At 46.5% G+C, this 22,263-nt stretch overlaps 1 protein-coding gene across 5 annotated transcripts in view; it reads right to left on the bottom strand.

Moving 5' to 3' along the window:
* Positions 1 to 22,263, bottom strand: part of LOC140399972 (pyruvate carboxylase, mitochondrial-like) — a 445,397-nt gene that overhangs the window by 339,021 nt on the left and 84,113 nt on the right. For all 5 annotated transcript variants that reach the window (XM_072489467.1, XM_072489471.1, XM_072489470.1 and 2 more), the window contains 2 exons: positions 8,675 to 8,859; positions 1,357 to 1,522 (listed from right to left, as the gene is read on the bottom strand). In XM_072489467.1, the coding sequence (XP_072345568.1) occupies positions 1,357 to 1,522; positions 8,675 to 8,859 (351 nt within the window). The remainder of the gene's footprint in view (positions 1 to 1,356; positions 1,523 to 8,674; positions 8,860 to 22,263) is intronic.

The raw sequence follows: 22,263 nt of genomic DNA, 5'->3' as shown, positions 1-22,263 counted from the left end.
AGTTGGAGCGCCATTCTAAAACTTTATACCGATAAAAGATCAACGGCAAGAAAAACCGTCCCCCGTCCCCTTCCACAGCGTGTTTTGAGGCAGCGGAGTGAATTTAGGGAGGAATTGGACCGGTTTTTAATTGGTAAAAGGTTCAAAGGTTACGGAGAACGGGCAGGACGGTGGGGTTAAGGCCAGGGTGAGATCAGCCATGATCGAATTGACCCTTATAGTGTCCAAAGATGTGCGGGTTAGGTGGATTGGCCGTGCTAAATTGTCCCTTAGTGTCCAACGATGTGCGGGTTAGGTGGATTGGCCGTGCTAAATTGTCCCTTAGTGTCCAAAGATGTGCAGGTTAGGTGGATTGGCCGTGCTAAATTGCCCCTTAGTGTCCAAAGATGTGCGGGTTAGGTGGATTGGCCGTGCTAAATTGTCCCTTAGTGTCCAAAGATGTGCAGGTTAGGTGGATTGGCCATGCTAAATTGTCCCTTAGTGTCCAAAGATGTACAGGACACGATGAGCAGACACTATGGGTCAAATGGGGCTGGTTTAGCACACTGGGCTAAATCGCTGGCTTTTAAAGCAGACCAAGGCAGGCCAGCAGCACGGTTCAATTCCCGTACCGGCCTCCCCGAACAGGCGCCGGAATGTGGCGACTAGGGGCTTTTCACAGTAACTTCATTTGAAGCCTACTTGTGACAATAAGCGATTTTCATTTCATTTCATGGCCCAATTCTGCTCCTACATCTTCTGAACGGGGTTTCCCATTGTTCGCACGGAGGTCTGGAAGATCCCGCCGGTCGGGAACAGCCAGATAATCCCAACCTAATGTTTTAAATAAATCTGAAGGAAAATTTCCTGGAGAGATTGTTTAATGAAACAAGAAAACAGGGAAAATGTAAACATCTGTCACACCGACTGTGTGTTACCTGAGGGTGGGGATAGTCTGTGATTAGGAATTAAACCGGAGCTACATGGATCGCCCACGTGCAAACAGCGGCAGCACGCCGCACGCGCACTTTCAGGAATACATCATTGGCGCTTTCCTTTGTGTCAACTTTATTCAGGCATTTTCTAGAGATGGGTTTGTATTTTTCATGTGTAAACCGGCGGGGAAGCGAATGTTCGGGCCCCGAATGGGTAACCTGGTGTACAAAGTCTTTTGCGCGGAGAGCCCAGGGCAGACACGAGAGGCCGAATCACCTCTTTCTGCGCTGCACCAATTCTGACGGTGAGCCAACTGGGGGGAGAGGAAGCGGCCACACGGCGGGACGTCAATGTCCCTTCAGCTCCCTCGCCCTGGGGAGGGGAAGCAAGAACGGCACCGGATCTCGAGAGGGTAAAGAGTAAAGGTATCGTCATAGGTACCGGCTTCGATGGCGATGGCCCGGGCCTCCACTTTGTCGCCCATTTTGCGCACCACCTCTGGGCTGGGTCCAATGAAGCGCACCCCGGCGTCCACACAGGCCTGTGCAAAGTCCGCTCTCTCCGACAGAAATCCATAGCCAGGGTGGATGGCATCCACTTCATTTTCCTGCACAGAAACAGCACAATGGCCAATTAAGTTAGAAGGCTGGGCCAGGCCGAATGAAGTTCGTTTTCATAGATTATCATAGAATTTACAGTGCAGAAGGAGACCATTCGGCCCATTGAGTTTGCACCGGCTCTTGGAAAGAGCACCCTACCCAAGCCCACACCTCCACCCTATCCCCATAACCCAATAATCCCACCCAACACAATTTTGGACACTAAGGGCAATTTAGCACGGCCAATCCACCTAACCTGCACATCTTTGGACTGTGGGAGGAAACCGGAGCACCCGGAGGAAACCCGCGCAGACACGGGGAGAACTGGTCTGATTAGTAAGTTTGCAGACGACACAAAGGTTGGTGGAATTGCGGATAGCGATGAGGACTGTCTGAGGATACAGCAGGATTTAGATTGTCTGGAGACTTGGGCGGAGAGATGGCAGATGGAGTTTAACCTGGACAAATGTGAGGTAATGCATTTTGGAAGGGCTAATGCAGGTAGGGAATATACAGTGAATGGTAGAACCCTCAAGAGTATTGAAAGTCAAAGAGATCTAGGAGTACAGGTCCACAGGTCATTGAAAGGGGCTACACAGGTGGAGAAGGTAGTCAAGAAGGCATACGGCATGCTTGCCTTCATTGGCCGGGGCATTGAGTATAAGAATTGGCAAGTCATGTTGCAGCTGTATAGAACCTTAGTTAGGCCACACTTGGAGTATAGTGTTCAATTCTGGTCGCCACACTACCAGAAGGATGTGGAGGCTTTAGAGAGGGTGCAGAAGAGATTTACCAGAATGTTGCCTGGTATGGAGGGCATTAGCTATGAGGAGCGATTGAATAAACTCGGTTTGTTCTCACTGGAACGAAGGAGGTTGAGGGGAGACCTGATAGAGGTATACAAAATTATGAGGGGCATAGACAGAGTGGATAGTCAGAGGCTTTTCCCCAGGGTAGAGGGGTCAATTACTAGGGGGCATAGGTTTAAGGTGAGAGGGGCAAAGTTTAGAGTAGATGTACGAGGCAAGTTTTTTACGCAGAGGGTAGTGGGTGCCTGGAACTCACTACCGGAGGAGGTAGTGGAGGCAGGGACGATAGGGACATTTAAGGGGCATCTTGACAAATATATGAATAGGATGGGAATAGAAGGATACGGACCCAGGAAGTGTAGAAGATTGTAGTTTAGTCGGGCAGTATGGTCGGCACGGGCTTGGAGGGCCGAAGGGCCTGTTCCTGTGCTGTACATTTCTTTGTTCTTTGTTCTTTGTTCTCCCAACAAACCCTTCCCATTCTCCGCCAAACCCACAATCCAAAGCTATTTAGCAAGTTGGCCTCTGCTTTCCGTCAAGCTTACATCTCACATCCATAATAATAACAATCTTTCGTATTGTCACAAGTAGGTTTACATTAACGCTGCAATGAAGTTACTGTGAAAATCCCCTCGTCGCCACATTCCGGCGCCCGTTCGGGTACACGGAGGGAGAATTCAGAATGTCCAATTCACCTAACAAGCACGTCTTTCGGGACTTGTGGGAGGAAACCGGAGCGCCCGGAGGAAACCCACGCAGACACTGGGGAGAACGTGCGGCTTCCGCACAGACAGTGACCCAGCGGGGAATCGAACCTGGGACCCTGGCGCTGTGAAGCCACTTGCGCTAGCGTGCTGCACACTCTGCGAGAACCAAGGCAAAGGTAATCATTCCCACCCCGTTAAGTCCCGTGTGGGACTATCCTTGCTCCTGTCTTTTTGTGGCATATTCCATTTAGAGCTATTCTGCTTCCTAAACGTATGCGGAACGGTTGAGGACTCTGGGTCTGTACTTGTTGGAGTTTAGAAGGATGAGGGGGGATCTTATTGAAACTTACAGGATAGGGCGATGCCTGGATAGAGTGGACGTGGAGGGGATGTTTCCATTTGTAGGAGAAACTAGAAGCAGAGGACACCATCTCAGACCGAAGGGACGATCCTTTAAAACAGAGATGAGGAGGAATCTCTTCAGCCAGAGGGTGGTGAATCTGTGGAACTCTTTGCCGCAGAAGGCTGGGGAGGCCAAATCACTGAGCGTATTTAAGACAGAGATAGATAGGTTCTTGATTAATAAGGGGATCAGGGGTAATGAGGAGAAGGCAGGAGAATGGGGATGAGAAAATATCAGCCATGATTGAATGGCGGAGCAGACTTGATGGGCCGAGTGGCCTAATTCTGCTCCGATGTCTCATGGTCTTGTGGTTTAAACACTTGAGGTCTTCCACCTGCTCTCGTTCTATCCTTCCACGATATCGGATATATTACAGTCCCAATCTCTGCAATCTATCCTCACAACTGAAGTCAGACCTGCTGAGTTTTCCCAGCATTCTCTGTTTTTATTTCAGATCCCCGGTGATCCTTATGGAGGCGGCCCAGATTCCGTGGGAGGTAGGCCACGAGTGAACCTGAAAATAATCGCCGTGATAAATGCGAAGAATGCAAGAACTTGCTGCAGATATTATATTTGGGCTGGTTTAGCACAGTGGCCTAAACATAAGAACATAAGAACTAGGAGCAGGAGTCGGCCATCTGGCCCCTCGAGCCTGCTCCGCCATTCTATGAGATCATGGCTGATCTTTTGTGGACTCAGCTCCACTTTCCGGCCCGAACACCATAACCCTTAATCCCTTTATTCTTCAAAAAACTATCTATCTTTACCTTAAAAATATTTAATGCCAGGGTCCAGGATGTCTCCGAACGGGTAGAGGGCATCCTGAAGGGGGAGGGCAAACAGGCAGAGGTCGTTGTACATATTGGTACTAACGACATAGGCAGGAAGGGGCATGAGGTCCTGCAGCAGGAGTTCAGGGAGCTAGGCAGAAAGTTAAAAGACAGGACCTCTAGGGTTGTAATCTCGGGATTACTCCCTGTGCCACGTGCCAGTGAGGCTAGAAATAGGAAGATAGAGCAGATAAACACGTGGCTAAACAGCTGGTGTAGGAGGGAGGGTTTCCATTATCTGGACCACTGGGAGCTCTTCCGGGGCAGGTGTGACCTGTATAAGAAGGACGGGTTGCATCTAAACCGGAGAGGCATAAATATCCTGGCCGCGAGGTTTGCTAGTGTCACACGGGAGGGTTTAAACTAGTATGGCAGGGGGGTGGGCACGGGAGCAATAGGTCAGAAGGTGAGAGCATTGAGGGAGAACTAGGGAATAGGGACAGTGTGGCTCTGAGGCAGAGCAGACGGGGAGAAGTTGCTGAACACAGCGGGTCTGGTGGCCTGAAGTGCATATGTTTTAATGCAAGGAGCATTACGGGTAAGGCAGATGAACTTAGAGCTTGGATTAGTACTTGGAACTATGATGTTGTTGCCATTACAGAGACCTGGTTGAGGGAAGGGCAGGATTGGCAGCTAAACGTTCCAGGATTTAGATGTTTCAGGCGGGATAGAGGGGGATGTAAAAGGGGAGGTGGAGTTGCGCTACTTGTTCGGGAGAATATCACAGCTGTACTGCGAGAGGACACCTCAGAGGGCAGTGAAGCTATATGGGTAGAGATCAGGAATAAGAAGGGTGCAGTCACAATGTTAGGGGTATACTACAGGCCTCCCAACAGCCAGCGGGAGATAGAGGAGCAGATAGGTAGACAGATTTTGGAAAAGAGTAAAAACAACAGGGTTGTGGTGATGGGAGACTTCAACTTCCCCAATATTGACTGGGACTCACTTAGTGCCAGGGGCTTAGACGGGGCGGAGTTTGTAAGGAGCATCCAGGAGGGCTTCTTAAAACAATATGTAGACAGTCCAACTAGGGAAGGGGCGGTACTGGACCTGGTATTGGGGAATGAGCCCGGCCAGGTGGTAGATGTTTCAGTAGGGGAGCATTTCGGTAACAGTGACCACAATTCAGTAAGTTTTAAAGTACTGGTGGACAAGGATAAGAGTGGTCCGAGGATGAATGTGCTAAATTGGGGGAAGGCTAATTATAACAATATTAGGCGGGAACTGAAGAGCATAGATTGGGGGCGGATGTTTGAGGGCAAATCATCATCTGACATGTGGGAGGCTTTCAAGTGGCAGTTGAAAGGAATACAGGACCGGCATGTTCCTGTGAGGAAGAAAGATAAATACAGCAATTTTCGGGAACCTTGGATGACGAGTGATATTGTAGGCCTCGTCAAAAAGAAAAAGGAGGCATTTGTCAGGGCTAAAAGGCTGGGAACAGACGAAGCCTGCGTGGAATATAAGGAAAGTAGGAAGGAACTTAACCAAGGAGTCAGGAGGGCTAGAAGGGGGTCACGAAAAGTCATTGGCAAATAGGGTTAAGGAAAATCCCAAGGCTTTTTACACGTACATAAAAAGCAAGAGGGTAGCCAGGGAAAGGGTTGGCCCACTGAAGGATAGGCAAGGGAATCTATGTGTGGAGCCAGAGGAAATGGGCGAGGTACTAAATGAATACTTTGCATCAGTATTCACCAAAGAGAAGGAATTGGTAGATGTTGAGTCTGGAGAAGGGGGTGTAGATAGCCTGGGTCACATTGTGATCCAAAAAGACGAGGTGTTGGGTGTCTTAAAAAATATTAAGGTAGATAAGTCCCCAGGGCCTGATGGGATCTACCCCAGAATACTGAAGGAGGCTGGAGAGGAAATTGCTGAGGCCTTGACAGAAATCTTTGGATCCTCGCTGTCTTCAGGGGATGTCCCGGAGGACTGGAGAATAGCCAATGTTGTTCCTCTGTTTAAGAAGGGTAGCAAGGATAATCCCGGGAACTACTTCAGTGGTAGGGAAATTACTGGAGAGAATTCTTCGAGACAGGATCTACTCCCATTTGGAGTGACCAGTGGTGTTCCACAGGGATCAGTGCTGGGACCTTTGCTCTTTGTAGTATATATAAATGATTTGGAGGAAAATGTAACTGGTCTGATTAGTAAGTTTGCAGGCGACACAAAGGTTGGTGGAATTGCGGATAGCGATGAGGACTGTCGGAGGATACAGCAGGATTTAGATTGTCTGGAGACTTGGGCGGAGAGATGGCAGATGGAGTTTAATCCGGACAAATGTGAGGTAATGCATTTTGGAAGGTCTAATGCAGGTAGGGAATATACAGTGAATGGTAGAACCCTCAAGAGTATTGAAAGTCAAAGAGATCTAGGAGTACATGTCCACAGGTCACTGAAAGGGGCAACACAGGTGGAGAAGGTAGTCAAGAAGGCATACGGCATGCTTGCCTTCATTGGCCGGGGCATTGAGTATGAGAATTGGCAAGTCATGTTGCAGCTGTATAGAACCTTAGTTAGGCCACACTTGAAGTATAGTGTTCAATTCTGGTCGCCACACTACCAGAAGGATGTGGAGGCTTTAGAGAGGGTGCAGAGGCGATTTACCAGAATGTTGCCTGGTATGGAGGGCATTAGCTGTGAGGAGCGATTGAATAAACTCGGTTTGTTCTCACTGGAACGAAGGAGGTTGAGGGGAGACCTGATAGAGGTATACAAAATTATGAGGGGCATAGACAGAGTGGATAGTCAGAGGCTTTTCCCCAGGGTAGAGGGGTCAATTACTAGGGGGCATAGGTTGAAGGTGAGAGGGGCAAGGTTTAGAGTAGATGTATGAGGCAAGTTTTTTACGCAGAGGGTAGTGGGTGCCTGGAACTCGCTACCAGAGGAGGTAGTGGAAGCAGGGACGATAGGGACATTTAAGGGGCATCTTGACAAATATATGAATAGGATGGGAATAGAAGGATACGGACCCAGGAAGTGTAGAAGATTGTAGTTTAGTCGGGCAGCATGGTCGGCACGGGCTTGGAGGGCCGAAGGGCCTGTTCCTGTGCTGTACATTTCTTTGTTCTTGTTCTTTGAAGGAGCCTCTACTGCTTCACTGGGCGAGGAATTCCATAGATTCACAACCCTTTGGGTGAAGAAGTTCCTCCTAAACTCAGTCCTAAATCTACTACCCCTTATTTTGAGGCTATGCCCCCTAGTTCTGCTTTCACCCTCCAGTGGAAACAACCTGCCCGCATCTATCCTATCTATTCCCTTCATAATCTTATATGTTTCTATAAGATCCCCCCTCATCCTTCTAAATTCCAACGAGTACAGTCCCAGTCTGGCTAAACAGCTGGCTTGTAATGCAGAACAAAGCCAGCAGCGGGGTTCAATTCCCGTACCGGCCTCCCCGAACAGGCGCCGGATTGTGGCGACTAGGGGCTTTTCACATTAACTTCATTGAAGCCTACTTGTGACAATAAGCGATTATTATTATTTTATCATCTCATGCGCCTCGACTTCTTCAAGACAAGTTGTGGCCAGTAAGGGGATCAAACCCATGACCATAGCACGATCACGACTGGCCTGAAAAGGTCAATTATGTGACTTGTCCTCATGCTTAAATGACCTTGTGTTTGATAACTTTATTTACCAGTAGCTTTTGACCTGTAGTGGGCTTTGCTTAATTGGAGATATTGTCACGTGTACCGAGGTACAGTGAAAAGTATTGTTCTGCGTACAGTCCAGGCAGATTGTTCCATACATGAAAACATAGAACATACGATGGACACAATGTAAATACAGAGACACAGACATCGGGTGAAGCATACGGAGTGTAGTACTACAACAGTAGAGAAGATTAGTTAGTAGTTGAAGGGCTTCCGTTTATTTGAGATTGAGCTGTTAATTGTAAAGACATTTTCAGTGACGCAAATGTGTTTAATCCTGCGTTCAGAATGAAATTTGTTGGGCATGGTGGTGCAGTGGTTAGCACTGCTGCCCTGCAGCGGCGAGGACCCGGGTTTGAATCCCGGATCCGGGTTACCGTGCGTGTGGAGTTTGCACATTCTCCCAGTGTTTGGGTGGGTCTCACCCTCACAACCCAAAGATGTGCAGGGTAGATGGATTGGTCACGCTAAATTGCCCCTTAATTGGAAAAAAAAAGAGAATTGGCTACTTTCAATTTATATAAAAACAAAGAATGAAATTGGTTTTAATATACAAGACCCCGATTGGTAAGTGGATCACTCCTGGAGTGAAGGATACTGTCCATTTTACAAATTAAAGAGCGTGCTTGGAGTCTGGTCCGGACAGAAACAAACACTTGGCATTCCCAGAATAAAACCCCACGATCAATGTGGGACTTTTGCGATTCTAATCCAAAAGTAAATACTGCGGGTCATTAGCGGGCGAAGAAAACGCTTGCCTTGGCTACTTGAATGATGTCAGGAATGTGCAGGTAAGCTTGGACGGGAGGTAGTCCTTTCCCGATCAGGTAGGCCTCATCGGCCTTCTGTCTGTGCATCTGTCCCGTGTCCTGTTCCGAATAAACTGCCACGGTGCGAATGCCGAGCTCGGTGCAAGCTCGGAACACTCTGATCGCAATCTCACCTAATCAGAGAGAGAAACAAGCCAATGTTACATCAAAGCTTCGGAACGGGAGGAGGCCATTTAGTCCCTGTATCCCAGGCTGTTCAAACTATTTTCCCACAAAATCTCCAAACAAGTACATAGCAAGTAACTGTGTTTGATAACTTTATTTACCAGTAGCTTTTGACCTGTAGTGGGCTTTGCTTAATTGGAGATAGAGAAGGTATTAGATTTATTGTCACGTGTACCGAGGTACAGTGAAAAGTATTGTTCTGCGTACAGTCCAGGCAGATCGTTCCATACATGAAAACAGAGAACATACGATGGACACAATGTAAATACAGAGACACAGACATCGGGTGAAGCGTACGGAGTGTAGTGCTACAACAGTAGAGAAGATTAGTTAGTAGCTAGAAGGGAGTCTATTTTGCACATTCTCCCCGTGACTGCGTGGGTCTCACCCCCACAACCCCAAAAGATGTGCAGGGTGGTGGATTGGCCGCGCCACATTGCCCCTTAATTGGAAACGTTTTTCAAAAAAAGACCAACTTGATTGAATTTTGCGAAGAGGTGACCGGGTGTGTAGATGAGGAAAAGGAATTTGACGTAGTCTACTTGGACTTCAGCAAGGCTTTTGATAAAGTCCCACATGGGAGGCTGATAACGAAGGTCAGAGCCCATGGGATCCAAAGAAATTTGGGAACTTGGATCCAGAATTGGCCGAGTGGCGAGAAGCAGAGTCAAAGAGGGTTTTCCAACCGGGTCATGCTTGAGAAGACAACCAAAGAGCCTGTTATACCCGTTTTTCAACATTTTGTGGTTTATATCAATTATTTAGACATGAACGTAGGAGTAAATGTTTTACGTATGAATGTAGGGTTGATCAGTAAGTTTGTGGATGATACGAAATTTGGTGGGGTGGTAAATAGTGAGGAGGATGTGGCCTTCGATTACAGGAGGATATAGCCGGGCTGGTCAGGTGGGCTGATCAGTGGCAAATGCAGTTCAATCCGGATCAGTGTGAGGTGATGCACTTGGGCAGGACGAACAAGGCGAGGGAATACAGGATAAACGGCAGGACCCTGGGAAGCACCGAGGATCAGAGAGACCTTGGTGTGTGGAGATTTAAGGTGAGGGGCAGGAGGTTTGGAGGGGATGTGAGGAAAATCTTTTCCCCCAGAGGGGGGTGGGAGTCTGGAACTCGCTGCCTGAAAGGGTGGTGGGGGCAGAGACCCTCAGAACATTTCAGAAGTATTTAGATTCAGCGGTTTACGGAGCTATTTTGGAAGAGGAGAAGGCACACCCATCCCTTAAGGTAGCAGAGCAGGTGGACACAGTGGTTAAGAAGGCCTATGGTACACTTGCCTTTATTAGCCGAGGCGTGGAGTTTGAGAGCAGGGAGGTTATGCTGGAACTGTATAAAACGTTGGTTAGGCCACAGCCAGAGTATTGTGGGCAGTTCTGGAATCCACATTATAGGAGGGATGTGATCGCACTGGAAAGGGTGCAGAGGAGATTTACCAGGATGTTGCCTGGGCTGGGGAGTGTTAGCTATGAAGAGAGATTGGATAGACTGGGGTTGTTTTCCTTGGAGCAGAGGAGACTGAGGGGGGACGGGATTGAGGTGTATAAAATGGTGAGGGACACAGATAGAGGAGACAGGAAGAAACGTTTCCCCCTTGGTGGAGGGCTCAATGACCAGGGGGCAGAGATTTAAGGTGAGGGGCAGGAGGTTTGGAGGGGATGTGAGGAAAAACCTTTTCCCCCGGAGGGGGAGGGAGTCTGGAACTCGCTGCCTGAAAGGGTGGTGGAGGCAGAGACCCTCAGAACATTTTAGAAGTATTTAGATTCAGCGGTTTACGGGGCTATTTTGGAAGAGGAGAAGGCACCACTGGAAGGGATCAAAGCAAAGTGGGAGGAAGAGTTGGGAGAGGATATGGAGGAGGGGGTCTGGTGTGAGGTGCTCCGGAGAGTGAATGCCTCCACCTCATGCGCGAGGTTGGGGCTGATACAGCTGAAGGTGGTATACAGAGCACACCTCACGAGGGCGAGGATGAGGCAATTCTTTGAAGAAGTAGAAGATGTGTGTGAACGTTGTGGGGGTGGGGGGAGGGGGGGGGGCACACTAATCATATTCATATGTTTTGGTCGTGTCCAAAGCTCGAGGATTACTGGAAGGATGTTTTTAGGGTAATTTCTAAAGTGGTGCATGTGAAGCTGGACCCGGGCCCCCGGGGAGGCCATATTCGGGGTGTCGGACCAGCCAGGGTTGGAAACGGGTGCGGAGGCAGACGTTGTAGCCTTCGCCTCGTTGATCGCCCGAAGGCGGATCCTGACGGGTTGGAGAGCAGCCTCTCCACCCTGTGCCCTGGCGTGGGGACCTGTTGGAATTCTTGACTCTTGAGAAGGTTAAGTTTGAACTGAGGGGAAGGATGCGGGGGGTTCATCTTTTTGTCATTTGTTTGTGTGAACATGTGGGCTAATGTTTGGGGTTTGGTGGGAGGATGGGATCGTTATTGATATGGGGATAGACATATTTGTTACTGATTATTGTTTATTGTTGGTGGGTGTAAATTTGGGAGAAAATGTGAAAAAGGAGGAGAATAAAAATATTTTTTTTAAAAATAAATATTTCGATGTGCACTTGCGACGTCAGGGCCAAGTACTGGAAAATGGGATTGGAGTAGTTAGGCGATTGTTTTTGACTGGCGTGATGGACTGATGGGCCTTTTCTGTGCTGGGGACCTCAAAGACACATGCTGCAGAGCTTTTCTTCGTCCATTGGTCAGCACAATTCGCAAGGATAACAAAATCTGAAGGGAACAACAATTCACACCGCATGAGGAGAGAGTGCTGATTGTTGGGCTCTGATTGGTAAAGGTAGAGGCGTTGCCATGGAGAGTTTACCAGTTGACTGATAATCAACAGTTAACTGCCAAGCTTTGTTCAAATTCAAACTAGGCAAGTTGACTCTGATTGGTCAAGGCACTGGCCTGGGTAATAAATCACGGAACGACTGTCACCCATGAGGAGGACAATGTAGAACTTCGAAAGGACATCGACAAGTCGTTGAAGTGGGCAGATAAGTGGCAGATGATGTTCAATGTGGGGAAGGTGATTCATTTTGGTGGGAGAACATGGGAAAGAAAATATAAAATAATGGGTAAAATTATTTTTTTTTAAATAAATTTAGAGTGCCCAATTATTTTTTTTTCCAATTCAGGGGCAATTTAGTGTGGCCAATCCGCCTACCCTGCACACTTTTGGGTTGTGGGGGCGAAACCCACGCAGACACGGGGAGAATGTGCAAACTCCACACGGACAGTGACCCGGGGCCGGGATCGAACCCGGGTCCTCGGCGCCGTGAGGCAGCCGGGCTATCCACTACTCCACCGTGCAGTGGCGCCCTGGAACAAGAACGTTCTGAATGCCCCGATGATTTCTCCGGGGAATCACTTGGCAGTGACCCACAGGTCAATCTTCAATCCCTGGGGGCTCCACGCCTCCCCTGGTGGTTTCCTAACCCTTCTCTGAATGCTCTGGCTTCAAGGTTATACCCGCTTTCAGGCTATACCCGCTTTAAGGTTATACCCGCTTTAAGGTTCTACCCGCTTTAAGGCTGTACCCGCTTTAAGGTTATACCCGCTTTAAGGTTATACCCGCTTTAAGGCTGTACCCGCTTTAAGGCTGTACCCGCTTCAAGGTTATACCCGCTTTAAGGCTATACCCGCTTCAAGGTTATACCCGCTTTAAGGCTGTACCCGCTTCAAGGTTATACCCACTTTAAGGCTATACCCGCTTTAAGGCTATACCCGCTTTAAGGTTGTACCCGCTTTAAGGCTGTACCCGCTTTAAGGTTATACCCGCTTTAAGGTTATACCCGCTTTAAGGATATACCGGCTTTAAAGTTATACCCGCTTTAAGGTTATACCCGTCTTAAGGCTGTACCCGCTTTAAGTTTATACCAGCTTTAAGGCTATACCCGCTTTAAGGTTACACTCGCTTTAAGGCTATACCCGCTTTAAGGTTATAAGTGCCTTAAGGTTATACCCGCTTTAACGATATAATCGCTTTAAAGTTATACCCGCTTTAAGGTTATACCCGCTTTAAGGCTATACCCACTTTAAGGCTGTACCCGCTTTAAGGTTATACCCACTTTAAGGTTGTACCCGTTTTATGGCTATACCCGCTTTAAGGTTATACCCGCTTTAAGGCTATACCCGCTTTAAGGTTATACCCACTTTAAGGTTGTACCCGTTTTATGGCTATACCCGCTTTAAGGTTATACCCGCTTTAAGGCTATACCCGCTTTAAGGCTGTACCCGCTTTAAGGTTATACCTGCTTTAAGGTTATACCCGTTTTAAGGTTATACCCGTTTTAAGGCTATACCCGCTTTAAGGTTATACCCACTTTAAGGTTGTACCCGTTTTAAGGCTATACCCGCTTTTAGGTTATCCCCGCTTTAAGGTTATACCCACTTTAAGGTTGTACCCGTTTTAAGGCTGTACCCGCTTTAAGGTTATACCTGCTTTAAGGTTATACCCGTTTTAAGGTTATACCCGTTTTAAGGCTATACCCGCTTTAAGGTTATACCCGCTTTAAGGTTGTACCCGTTTTAAGGCTATACCCGCTTTAAGGTTATACCCGCTTTAAGGCTATACCCGCTTTAAGGTTATACCCACTTTAAGGTTGTACCCGCTTTAAGGTTATATCCATTTTAAGGTTATACCCACTTTAAGGTTATACCCATTTTATGGCTATACCCGATTTAAGGTTATACCCCCTTTAAGGCTATACCCGCTTTAAGGTTTTACCCACTTTAAGGTTATACCCGCTTTAAGGCTATACCCGCTTTAAGGTTATACCCGCTTTAAGGTTATACCCGCTTTAAGGTTATACCCACTTAAGGTAATACCCGCTTTAAGGTTATACCCGCTTTAAGGTTATACCCACTTAAGGTTATACCCACTTTAAGGTTATACCCACTTAAGGCTATACCCGCTTTAATGTTATACCCACTTAAGGTTATACCCACTTTAAGGTTATAACCACTTTAAGGTTATACCCACTTACAAAGAACAAAGAACAAAGAAATGTACAGCACAGGAACAGGCCCTTCGGCCCTCCAAGCCCGTGCCGACCATACTGCCCGACTAAACTACAATCTTCTACACTTCCTGGGTCCTTATCCTTCTATTCCCATCCTATTCATATATTTGTCAAGATGCCCCTTAAATGTCCCTATCGTCCCTGCTTCCACTACCTCCTCCGGTAGTGAGTTCCAGGCACACACTACCCTCTGCGTAAAAAACTTGCCTCGTACATCTACTCTAAACTTTGCCCCTCTCACCTTAAACCTATGCCCCCTAGTAATTGACCCCTCTACCCTGGGGAAAAGCCTCTGACTATCCACTCTGTCTATGCCCCTCATAATTTTGTATACCTCTATCAGGTCGCCCCTCAACCTCCTTCGTTCCAGTGAGAACAAACCGAGTTTATTCAATCGCTCCACATAGCTTATGCCCTCCATACCAGGCAACATTCTGGTAAATCTCTTCTGCACCCTCTCTAAAGCCTCCACATCCTTCTGGTAGTGTGGCGACCAGAATTGAACACTATACTCCAAGTGTGGCCTAACTAAGGTTCTATACAGCTGCAACATGACTTGCCAATTCTTATACTCAATGCCCCGGCCAATGAAGGCAAGCATGCCGTATGCCTTCTTGACTACCTTCTCCACCTGTGTTGCCCCTTTCAATGACCTGTGGACCTGTACTCCTAGATCTCTTTGACTTTCAATACTCTTGAGGGTTCTACCATTCACTGTATATTCCCTACCTGCATTAGCCCTTCCAAAATGCATTACCTCACATTTGTCCGGATTAAACTCCATCTGCCATCTCTCCGCCCAAGTCTCCAGACAATCTAAATCCTGCTGTATCCTCAGACAGTCCTCATCGCTATCCGCAATTCCACCAACCTTTGTGTCGTCTGCAAACTTACTAATCAGACCAGTTACATTTTCCTCCAAATCATTTATATATACTACAAAGAGCAAAGGTCCCAGCACTGATCCCTGTGGAACACCACTGGTCACAGCCCTCCAATTAGAAAAGCATCCCTCCATTGCTACCCTCTGCCTTCTATGGCCTAGCCAGTTCAGTATCCACCTTGCCAGTTCACCCCTGATCCCGTGTGACTTCACCTTTTGTACTAGTCTACCATGAGGGACCTTGTCAAAGGCCTTACTGAAGTCCATATAGACAACATCTACTGCCCTACCTGCATCAATCATCTTAGTGACCTCCTCGAAAAACTCTATCAAGTTAGTGAGACACGACCTCCCCTTCACAAAACCGTGCTGCCTCTCACTAATACGTCCATTTGCTTCCAAATGGGAGTAGATCCTGTCTCGAAGAATTCTCTCCAGTAATTTCCCTACCACTGAAGTAAGGCTCACCGGCCTGTAGTTCCCGGGATTATCCTTGCTACCCTTCTTAAACAGAGGAACAACATTGGCTATTCTCCAGTCCTCCGGGGCATCCCCTGAAGACAGCGAGGATCCAAAGATTTCTGTCAAGGCCTCAGCAATTTCCTCTCCAGCCTCCTTCAGTATTCTGAGGTAGATCCCATCCGGCCCTGGGGACTTATCTACCTTAATATTTTTTAAGACACCCAACACCTCGTCTTTTTGGATCACAATGTGACCCAGGCTATCTACACCCCCTTCTCCAGACTCAACATCTACCAATTCCTTCTCTTTGGTGAATACTGATGCAAAGTATTCATTTAGTACCTCGCCCATTTCCTCTGGCTCCACACATAGATTCCCTTGCCTATCCTTCAGTGGGCCAACCCTTTCCCTGGCTACCCTCTTGCTTTTTATGTACGTGTAAAAAGCCTTGGGATTTTCCTTAACCCTATTTGCCAATGACTTTTCATGACCCCTTCTAGCCCTCCTGACTCCTTGCTTAAGTTCCTTCCTACTTTCCTTATATGCCACACAGGCTTCGTCTGTTCCCAGCCTTTTAGCCCTGACAAATGCCTCCTTTTTCTTTTTGACGAGGCCGACAATATCACTCGTCATCCAAGGTTCCCGAAAATTGCCGTATTTATCTTTCTTCCTCACAGGAACATGCCTGTCCTGTATTCCTTTCAACTGACACTTGAAAGCCTCCCACATGTCAGATGTTGATTTGCCCTCAAACATCCGCCCCCAATCTATGTTCTTCAGTTCCCGCCTAATATTGTTATAATTAGCCTTCCCCCAATTTAGCACATTCATCCTCGGACCACTCTTATCCTTGTCCACGAGTACTTTAAAACTTACTGAATTGTGGTCACTGTTACCGAAATGCTCCCCTACTGAAACATCTACCACCTGGCCGGGCTCATTCCCCAATACCAGGTCCAGTACCGCCCCTTCCCTACTTGGACTGTTTACATATTGTTTTAAGAAGCCCTCCTGGATGCTCCTTACAAACTCCGCCCCGTCTAAGCCCCTGGCACTAAGTGAGTCCCAGTCAATATTGGGGAAGTTGAAGTCTCCCATCACCACAACCCTGTTGTTTTTAGTCTTTTCCAAAATCTGTCTACCTATCTGCTCCTCTATCTCCCGCTGGCTGTTGGGAGGCCTGTAGTATACCCCCAACATTGTGACTGCACCCTTCTTATTCCTGATCTCTACCCATATAGCCTCACTGCCCTCTGAGGTGTCCTCTCGCAGTATAGCTGTGATATTCTCCCGAACAAGTAGCGCAACTCCGCCTCCCCTTTTACATCCCCCTCTATCCCGCCTGAAACATCTAAATCCTGGAACGTTTAGCTGCCAATCCTGCCCTTCCCTCAACCAGGTCTCTGTAATGGCAACAACATCATAGTTCCAAGTAATAATCCAAGCTCTAAGTTCATCTGCCTTACCCGTAATGCTCCTTGCATTAAAACATATGCACTTCAGGCCACCAGACCCACTGTGTTCAGCAACTTCTCCCCGTCTGCTCTGCCTCAGAGCCACACTGTCCCTATTCCCTAGTTCTCCCTCAATGCTCTCACCTTCTGACCTATTGCTCCCGTGCCCACCCACCTGCCATACAAGTTTAAACCCTCCCGTGTGACACTAGCAAACCTCGCGGCCAGGATATTTATGCCTCTCCGGTTTAGATGCAACCCGTCCATCTTATACAGGTCACACCTGCCCCGGAAGAGCTCCCAGTGGTCCAGATAACGGAAACCCTCCCTCCTACACCAGCTGTTTAGCCACGTGTTTGTCTGCTCTATCTTCCTATTTCTAGCCTCACTGGCACGTGGCACAGGGAGTAATCCCGAGATTACAACCCTCGAGGTCCTGTCTTTTAACTTTCTGCCTAGCTCCCTGAACTCCTGCTGCAGGACCTCATGCCCCTTCCTGCCTATGTCGTTAGTACCAATATGTACAACGACCTCTGCCTGTTTGCCCTCCCCCTTCAGGATTCCCTCTACCCGTTCGGAGACATCCTGGACCCTGGCACCAGGGAGGCAACATACCATCCTGGAGTCTCTTTCACGTCCACAGAAGCGCCTATCTGTGCCCCTGACTATAGAGTCCCCTATTACTATTACTCTTCTGCGCTTTGACCCTCCCTTCTGAACATCAGAGCCAGCCGTGGTGCCACTGCTCTGGCTGCTGCTGTTTTCCCCTGATAGGCTATCCCCCCCGACAGTATCCAAAGGGGTATATCTGTTCGAGAGGGGGACAACCACAGGGGATTCCTGCACTGACTGCCTGCCCTTTCTGGTGGTCACCCATTTCTCTGCCTGCACCTTGGGTGTGACCACATTTACATAACTGCGATCTATGACGCTTTCCGCCACCTGCATGCTCCTAAGTGCATCCAATTGCTGCTCCAACCGAACCATGCGGTCTGTGAGGAGCTGCAGTTGGGTGCACTTTCTGCAGATGAAGCCATCCGGGACGCTGGAAGCCTCCCGGACCTGCCACATCTCACAGTCAGAGCACAGCACCCCTCTAACTGACATTGCGTCAATTAATTAAAATTAAAATTTGTCTTTTTTTTTTAATACTTTTTTTTTAAATTGCAAAGTTACTGTCAACTGTCTGTTTCCTAGCACTAGATTTCTAATAGAAATGCGATAGCTAACTATAATACTCTCCGATCTCTGGCTTAGATATCCTCTAAATTATAATTAAGTTATTATGTTTAATTAGTTCCCAAATACTCAAATTTTTTACTTTTTTTTAAATTTAGGTTAGAATCCCAACCAGCCACTCAGGTCACAGCTTTTCTGTGATGTCACTTCAGTTTCCCCCCGACACACACAATTTGAAAAAAGGTATAAAAGTAAAAATCACTTACTTACCTTCTTACCTTCTGAGTGTCTGAGATGTTCTCAGGTTCTCTCGCTGACAGAGACTGCTCCTCCACCTCCGATCCTTGACCTGCACAATGCTAATAATATAATAATATAATATGGCACTTACCTTACACCAATGGGTCTTATTATTAGGTTAGAGGAGGAGGGCGGGTGGGAGACACTACACGTGTAGTGTCTCGGGTTTCCTCTCCACCAGAATTTATTGGTTGGGGGGGGGGGGGGGGGACTTGCCAGAGGTCACTTAAGGCTATACCCACTTAAGGCTATACCCACTTTAAGGTTATACCCACTTTAAGGTTATACCCACTTAAGGTTATACCCACTTTAAAGTTATACCCACTTTAAAGTTATACCCACTTGAAAGTTATACCCACTTGAAAGTTATACCCACTTGAAAGTTATACCCACTTTAAGGCTTTACCCACTTCAGGCTTTACCCACTTTAAGGTTATACCCACTTTAAGGTTACACCCACTTTAAGGTTATACCCACTTAAGGTTATACCCACTTAAGGTTATACCCACTTTAAAGTTATACCCACTTGAAAGTTATACCCACTTGAAAGTTATACCCACTTTAAGGCTTTAATCACTTAAGGCTTTACCCACTTTAAGGTTATACCCGCTTTCAGGTTATACCCACTTTAATGTTATACCCACGTTAAGGCAATACCCGCTTTAAGGATATATACACTTTAAGGCTATACCCGCTTTAAGGTTATTCTGCTTTAAGGTTATACCCGTTTTAAGGCTATACCCACTGTAAGGCTATACCTGCTTTAAGGCTATACCCGCTTTAAGGTTATACCCACTTTAAGGTTGTACACGTTTTATGGCTATACCCGCTTTAACGTTATACCCGCTTTAAGGTTATACCCGCTTTAAGGCTATGCCCGCTTTAAGGTTGTACCCGCTTTAAGGTTATACCCGTTTTAAGGCTATACCCGCTTTAAGGTTATACCCACTTTAAGGTTGTACCCGTTTTAAGGCTATACCCGCTTTAAGGCTGTACCCGCTTTAAGGCTGTACCCGCTTTAAGGTTGTACCCGCTTTAAGGCTGTACCCGCTTTAAGGTTATACCCGCTTTATGGTAATACTCACTTTAAGGTTATACCTGCTTTAAGGCTATACCCACTTTAAGGTTATACCCACTTTCAGGTTATATCCACTTTAAGGTTATACCCATTTTATGGCTATACCGGATTTAAGGTTATACCCGCTTTAAGGCTATACCCGCTTTAAGGTTTTACCCACTTTAAGGTTATACCCGCTTTAAGGTTATACCCACTTAAGGTTATACCCACTTAAGGTTATGCTGCTTTAAGGTTATACCCGCTTTAAGGTTATACCCGCTTTAAGGTTATACCCACTTTAAGGCTATACCCGCTTTAAGGTTATACCCGCTTTAAGGCTGTACCCGCTTTAAGGTTGTGCCCGCTTTAAGGTTATACCCGCTTTAAGGCTGTACCCGCTTTAAGGTTGTACCCACTTTAAGGCTATACCCGCTTTAAGGTTATACCCACTTAAGGCTATACCCGCTTTAAGGTTATACCCGCTTTAAGGCTGTACCCGCTTTAAGGTTGTGCCCGCTTTAAGGTTATACCCGCTTTAAGGCTGTACCCGCTTTAAGGTTGTACCCACTTTAAGGCTATACCCGCTTTAAGGTTGTACCCACTTTAAGGCTATACCCGCTTTAAGGTTATACCCACTTAAGGTTATACCCGCTTTAAGGCTGTACCCGCTTTAAGGTTGTGCCCGCTTTAAGGTTATACCCGCTTTAAGGTTGTACCCGCTTTAAGGTTATACCCACTTTAAGGTTATACCCACTTTAAAGCTATACCCACTTTAAGGTTATACCCACTTAAGGCTATACCCGCTTTAAGGTTATACCCACTTTAAGGCTATACCCACTTGAAAGTTATACCCACTTGAAAGTTATACCCACTTGAAAGTTATACCCACTTGAAAGTTATACCCACTTTAAGGCTTTACCCACTTTAGGCTTTACCCACTTTAAGGTTATACCCACTTTAAGGTTACACCCACTTTAAGGTTATACCCACTTAAGGTTATACCCACTTAAGGTTATACCCACTTAAGGTTATACCCACTTTAAAGTTATACCCACTTGAAAGTTATACCCACTTTAAGGCTTTACCCACTTAAGGCTTTACCCACTTTAAGGTTATACCCGCTTTCAGGTTATACCCACTTTAATGTTATACCCACGTTTAGGCAATACCCGCTTTAAGGATATATACACTTTAAGGCTATACCCGCTTTAAGGTTATTCTGCTTTAAGGTTATACCCGTTTTAAGGCTATACCCACTGTAAGGCTATACCTGCTTTAAGGCTATACCCGCTTTAAGGTTATACCCACTTTAAGGTTGTACACGTTTTATGGCTATACCTGCTTTAACGTTATACCCGCTTTAAGGCTATACCTGCTTTAAGGTTGTACCCGCTTTAAGGTTATACCCGCTTTAAGGTTATACCCGCTTTAAGGCTGTACCCGCTTTAAGGTTGTACCCACTTTAAGGTTATACCCGCTTTATGGTAATACTCACTTTAAGGTTATACCTGCTTTAAGGCTATACCCGCTTTAAGGTTATACCCACTTTAAGGTTATACCCACTTTAAAGCTATACCCACTTTAAGGTTATACCCACTTAAGGCTATACCCGCTTTAAGGTTATACCCACTTTAAGGTTATACCCACTTTAAAGTTAAAACCACTTTAAAGTTATACCCACTTGAAAGTTATACCCACTTGAAAGTTATACCCACTTTAAGGCTTTACCCACTTAAGGCTTTACCCACTTTAAGGTTATACCCACTTTAAGGTTACACCCACTTTAAGGTTATACCCACTTAAGGTTATACCCACTTAAGGTTATACCCACTTTAAAGTTATACCCACTTGAAAGTTATACCCACTTTAAGGCTTTACCCACTTAAGGCTTTACCCACTTAAGGCTTTACCCACTTTAAGGTTATACCCGCTTTCAGGTTATACCCACTTTAATGTTATACCCACGTTAAGGCAATACCCGCTTTAAGGATATATACACTTTAAGGCTATACCCGCTTTAAGGTTATTCTGCTTTAAGGTTATACCCGTTTTAAGGCTATACCCACTGTAAGGCTATACCTGCTTTAAGGCTATACCCGCTTTAAGGTTATACCCACTTTAAGGTTGTACACGTTTTATGGCTATACCCGCTTTAACGTTATACCCGCTTTAAGGTTATACCCGCTTTAAGGCTATACCCGCTTTAAGGTTGTACCCGCTTTAAGGTTATACCCGTTTTAAGGCTATACCCGCTTTAAGGTTATACCCACTTTAAGGTTGTACCCGTTTTAAGGCTATACCCGCTTTAAGGCTGTACCCGCTTTAAGGTTGTACCCGCTTTAAGGCTGTACCCGCTTTAAGGTTATACCCGCTTTATGGTAATACTCACTTTAAGGTTATACCTGCTTTAAGGCTATACCCACTTTAAGGTTATACCCACTTTCAGGTTATATCCACTTTAAGGTTATACCCACTTTAAGGTTATACCCATTTTATGGCTATACCCGATTTAAGGTTATACCCGCTTTAAGGCTATACCCGCTTTAAGGTTTTACCCACTTTAAGGTTATACCCGCTTTAAGGTTATACCCGCTTTAAGGTTATACCCACTTAAGGTTATACCCGCTTTAAGGTTATACCCACTTAAGGTTATACCCACTTAAGGTTATGCTGCTTTAAGGTTATACCCGCTTTAAGGTTATACCCGCTTTAAGGTTATACCCACTTTAAGGCTATACCCGCTCTAAGGTTATACCCGCTTTAAGGCTGTACCCGCTTTAAGGTTGTACCCGCTTTAAGGTTATACCCGCTTTAAGGCTGTACCCGCTTTAAGGTTGCACCCGCTTTCAGGCTATACCCGCTTTAAGGTTATACCCACTTTAAGGTTATACCCACTTTAAAGCTATACCCACTTTAAGGTTATACCCACTTTAAGGTTTTACCCACTTTAAAGCTATACCCACTTTAATGTTATACCCAC

The sequence above is a fragment of the Scyliorhinus torazame genome, chromosome 24, assembly GCF_047496885.1.
Source record: "Scyliorhinus torazame isolate Kashiwa2021f chromosome 24, sScyTor2.1, whole genome shotgun sequence".
Lineage (NCBI taxonomy): Eukaryota > Metazoa > Chordata > Chondrichthyes > Carcharhiniformes > Scyliorhinidae > Scyliorhinus > Scyliorhinus torazame.
The sequence above is the reverse complement of the archived record's forward strand: the minus strand, read 5'-3'. Positions and strand labels throughout refer to the sequence as shown.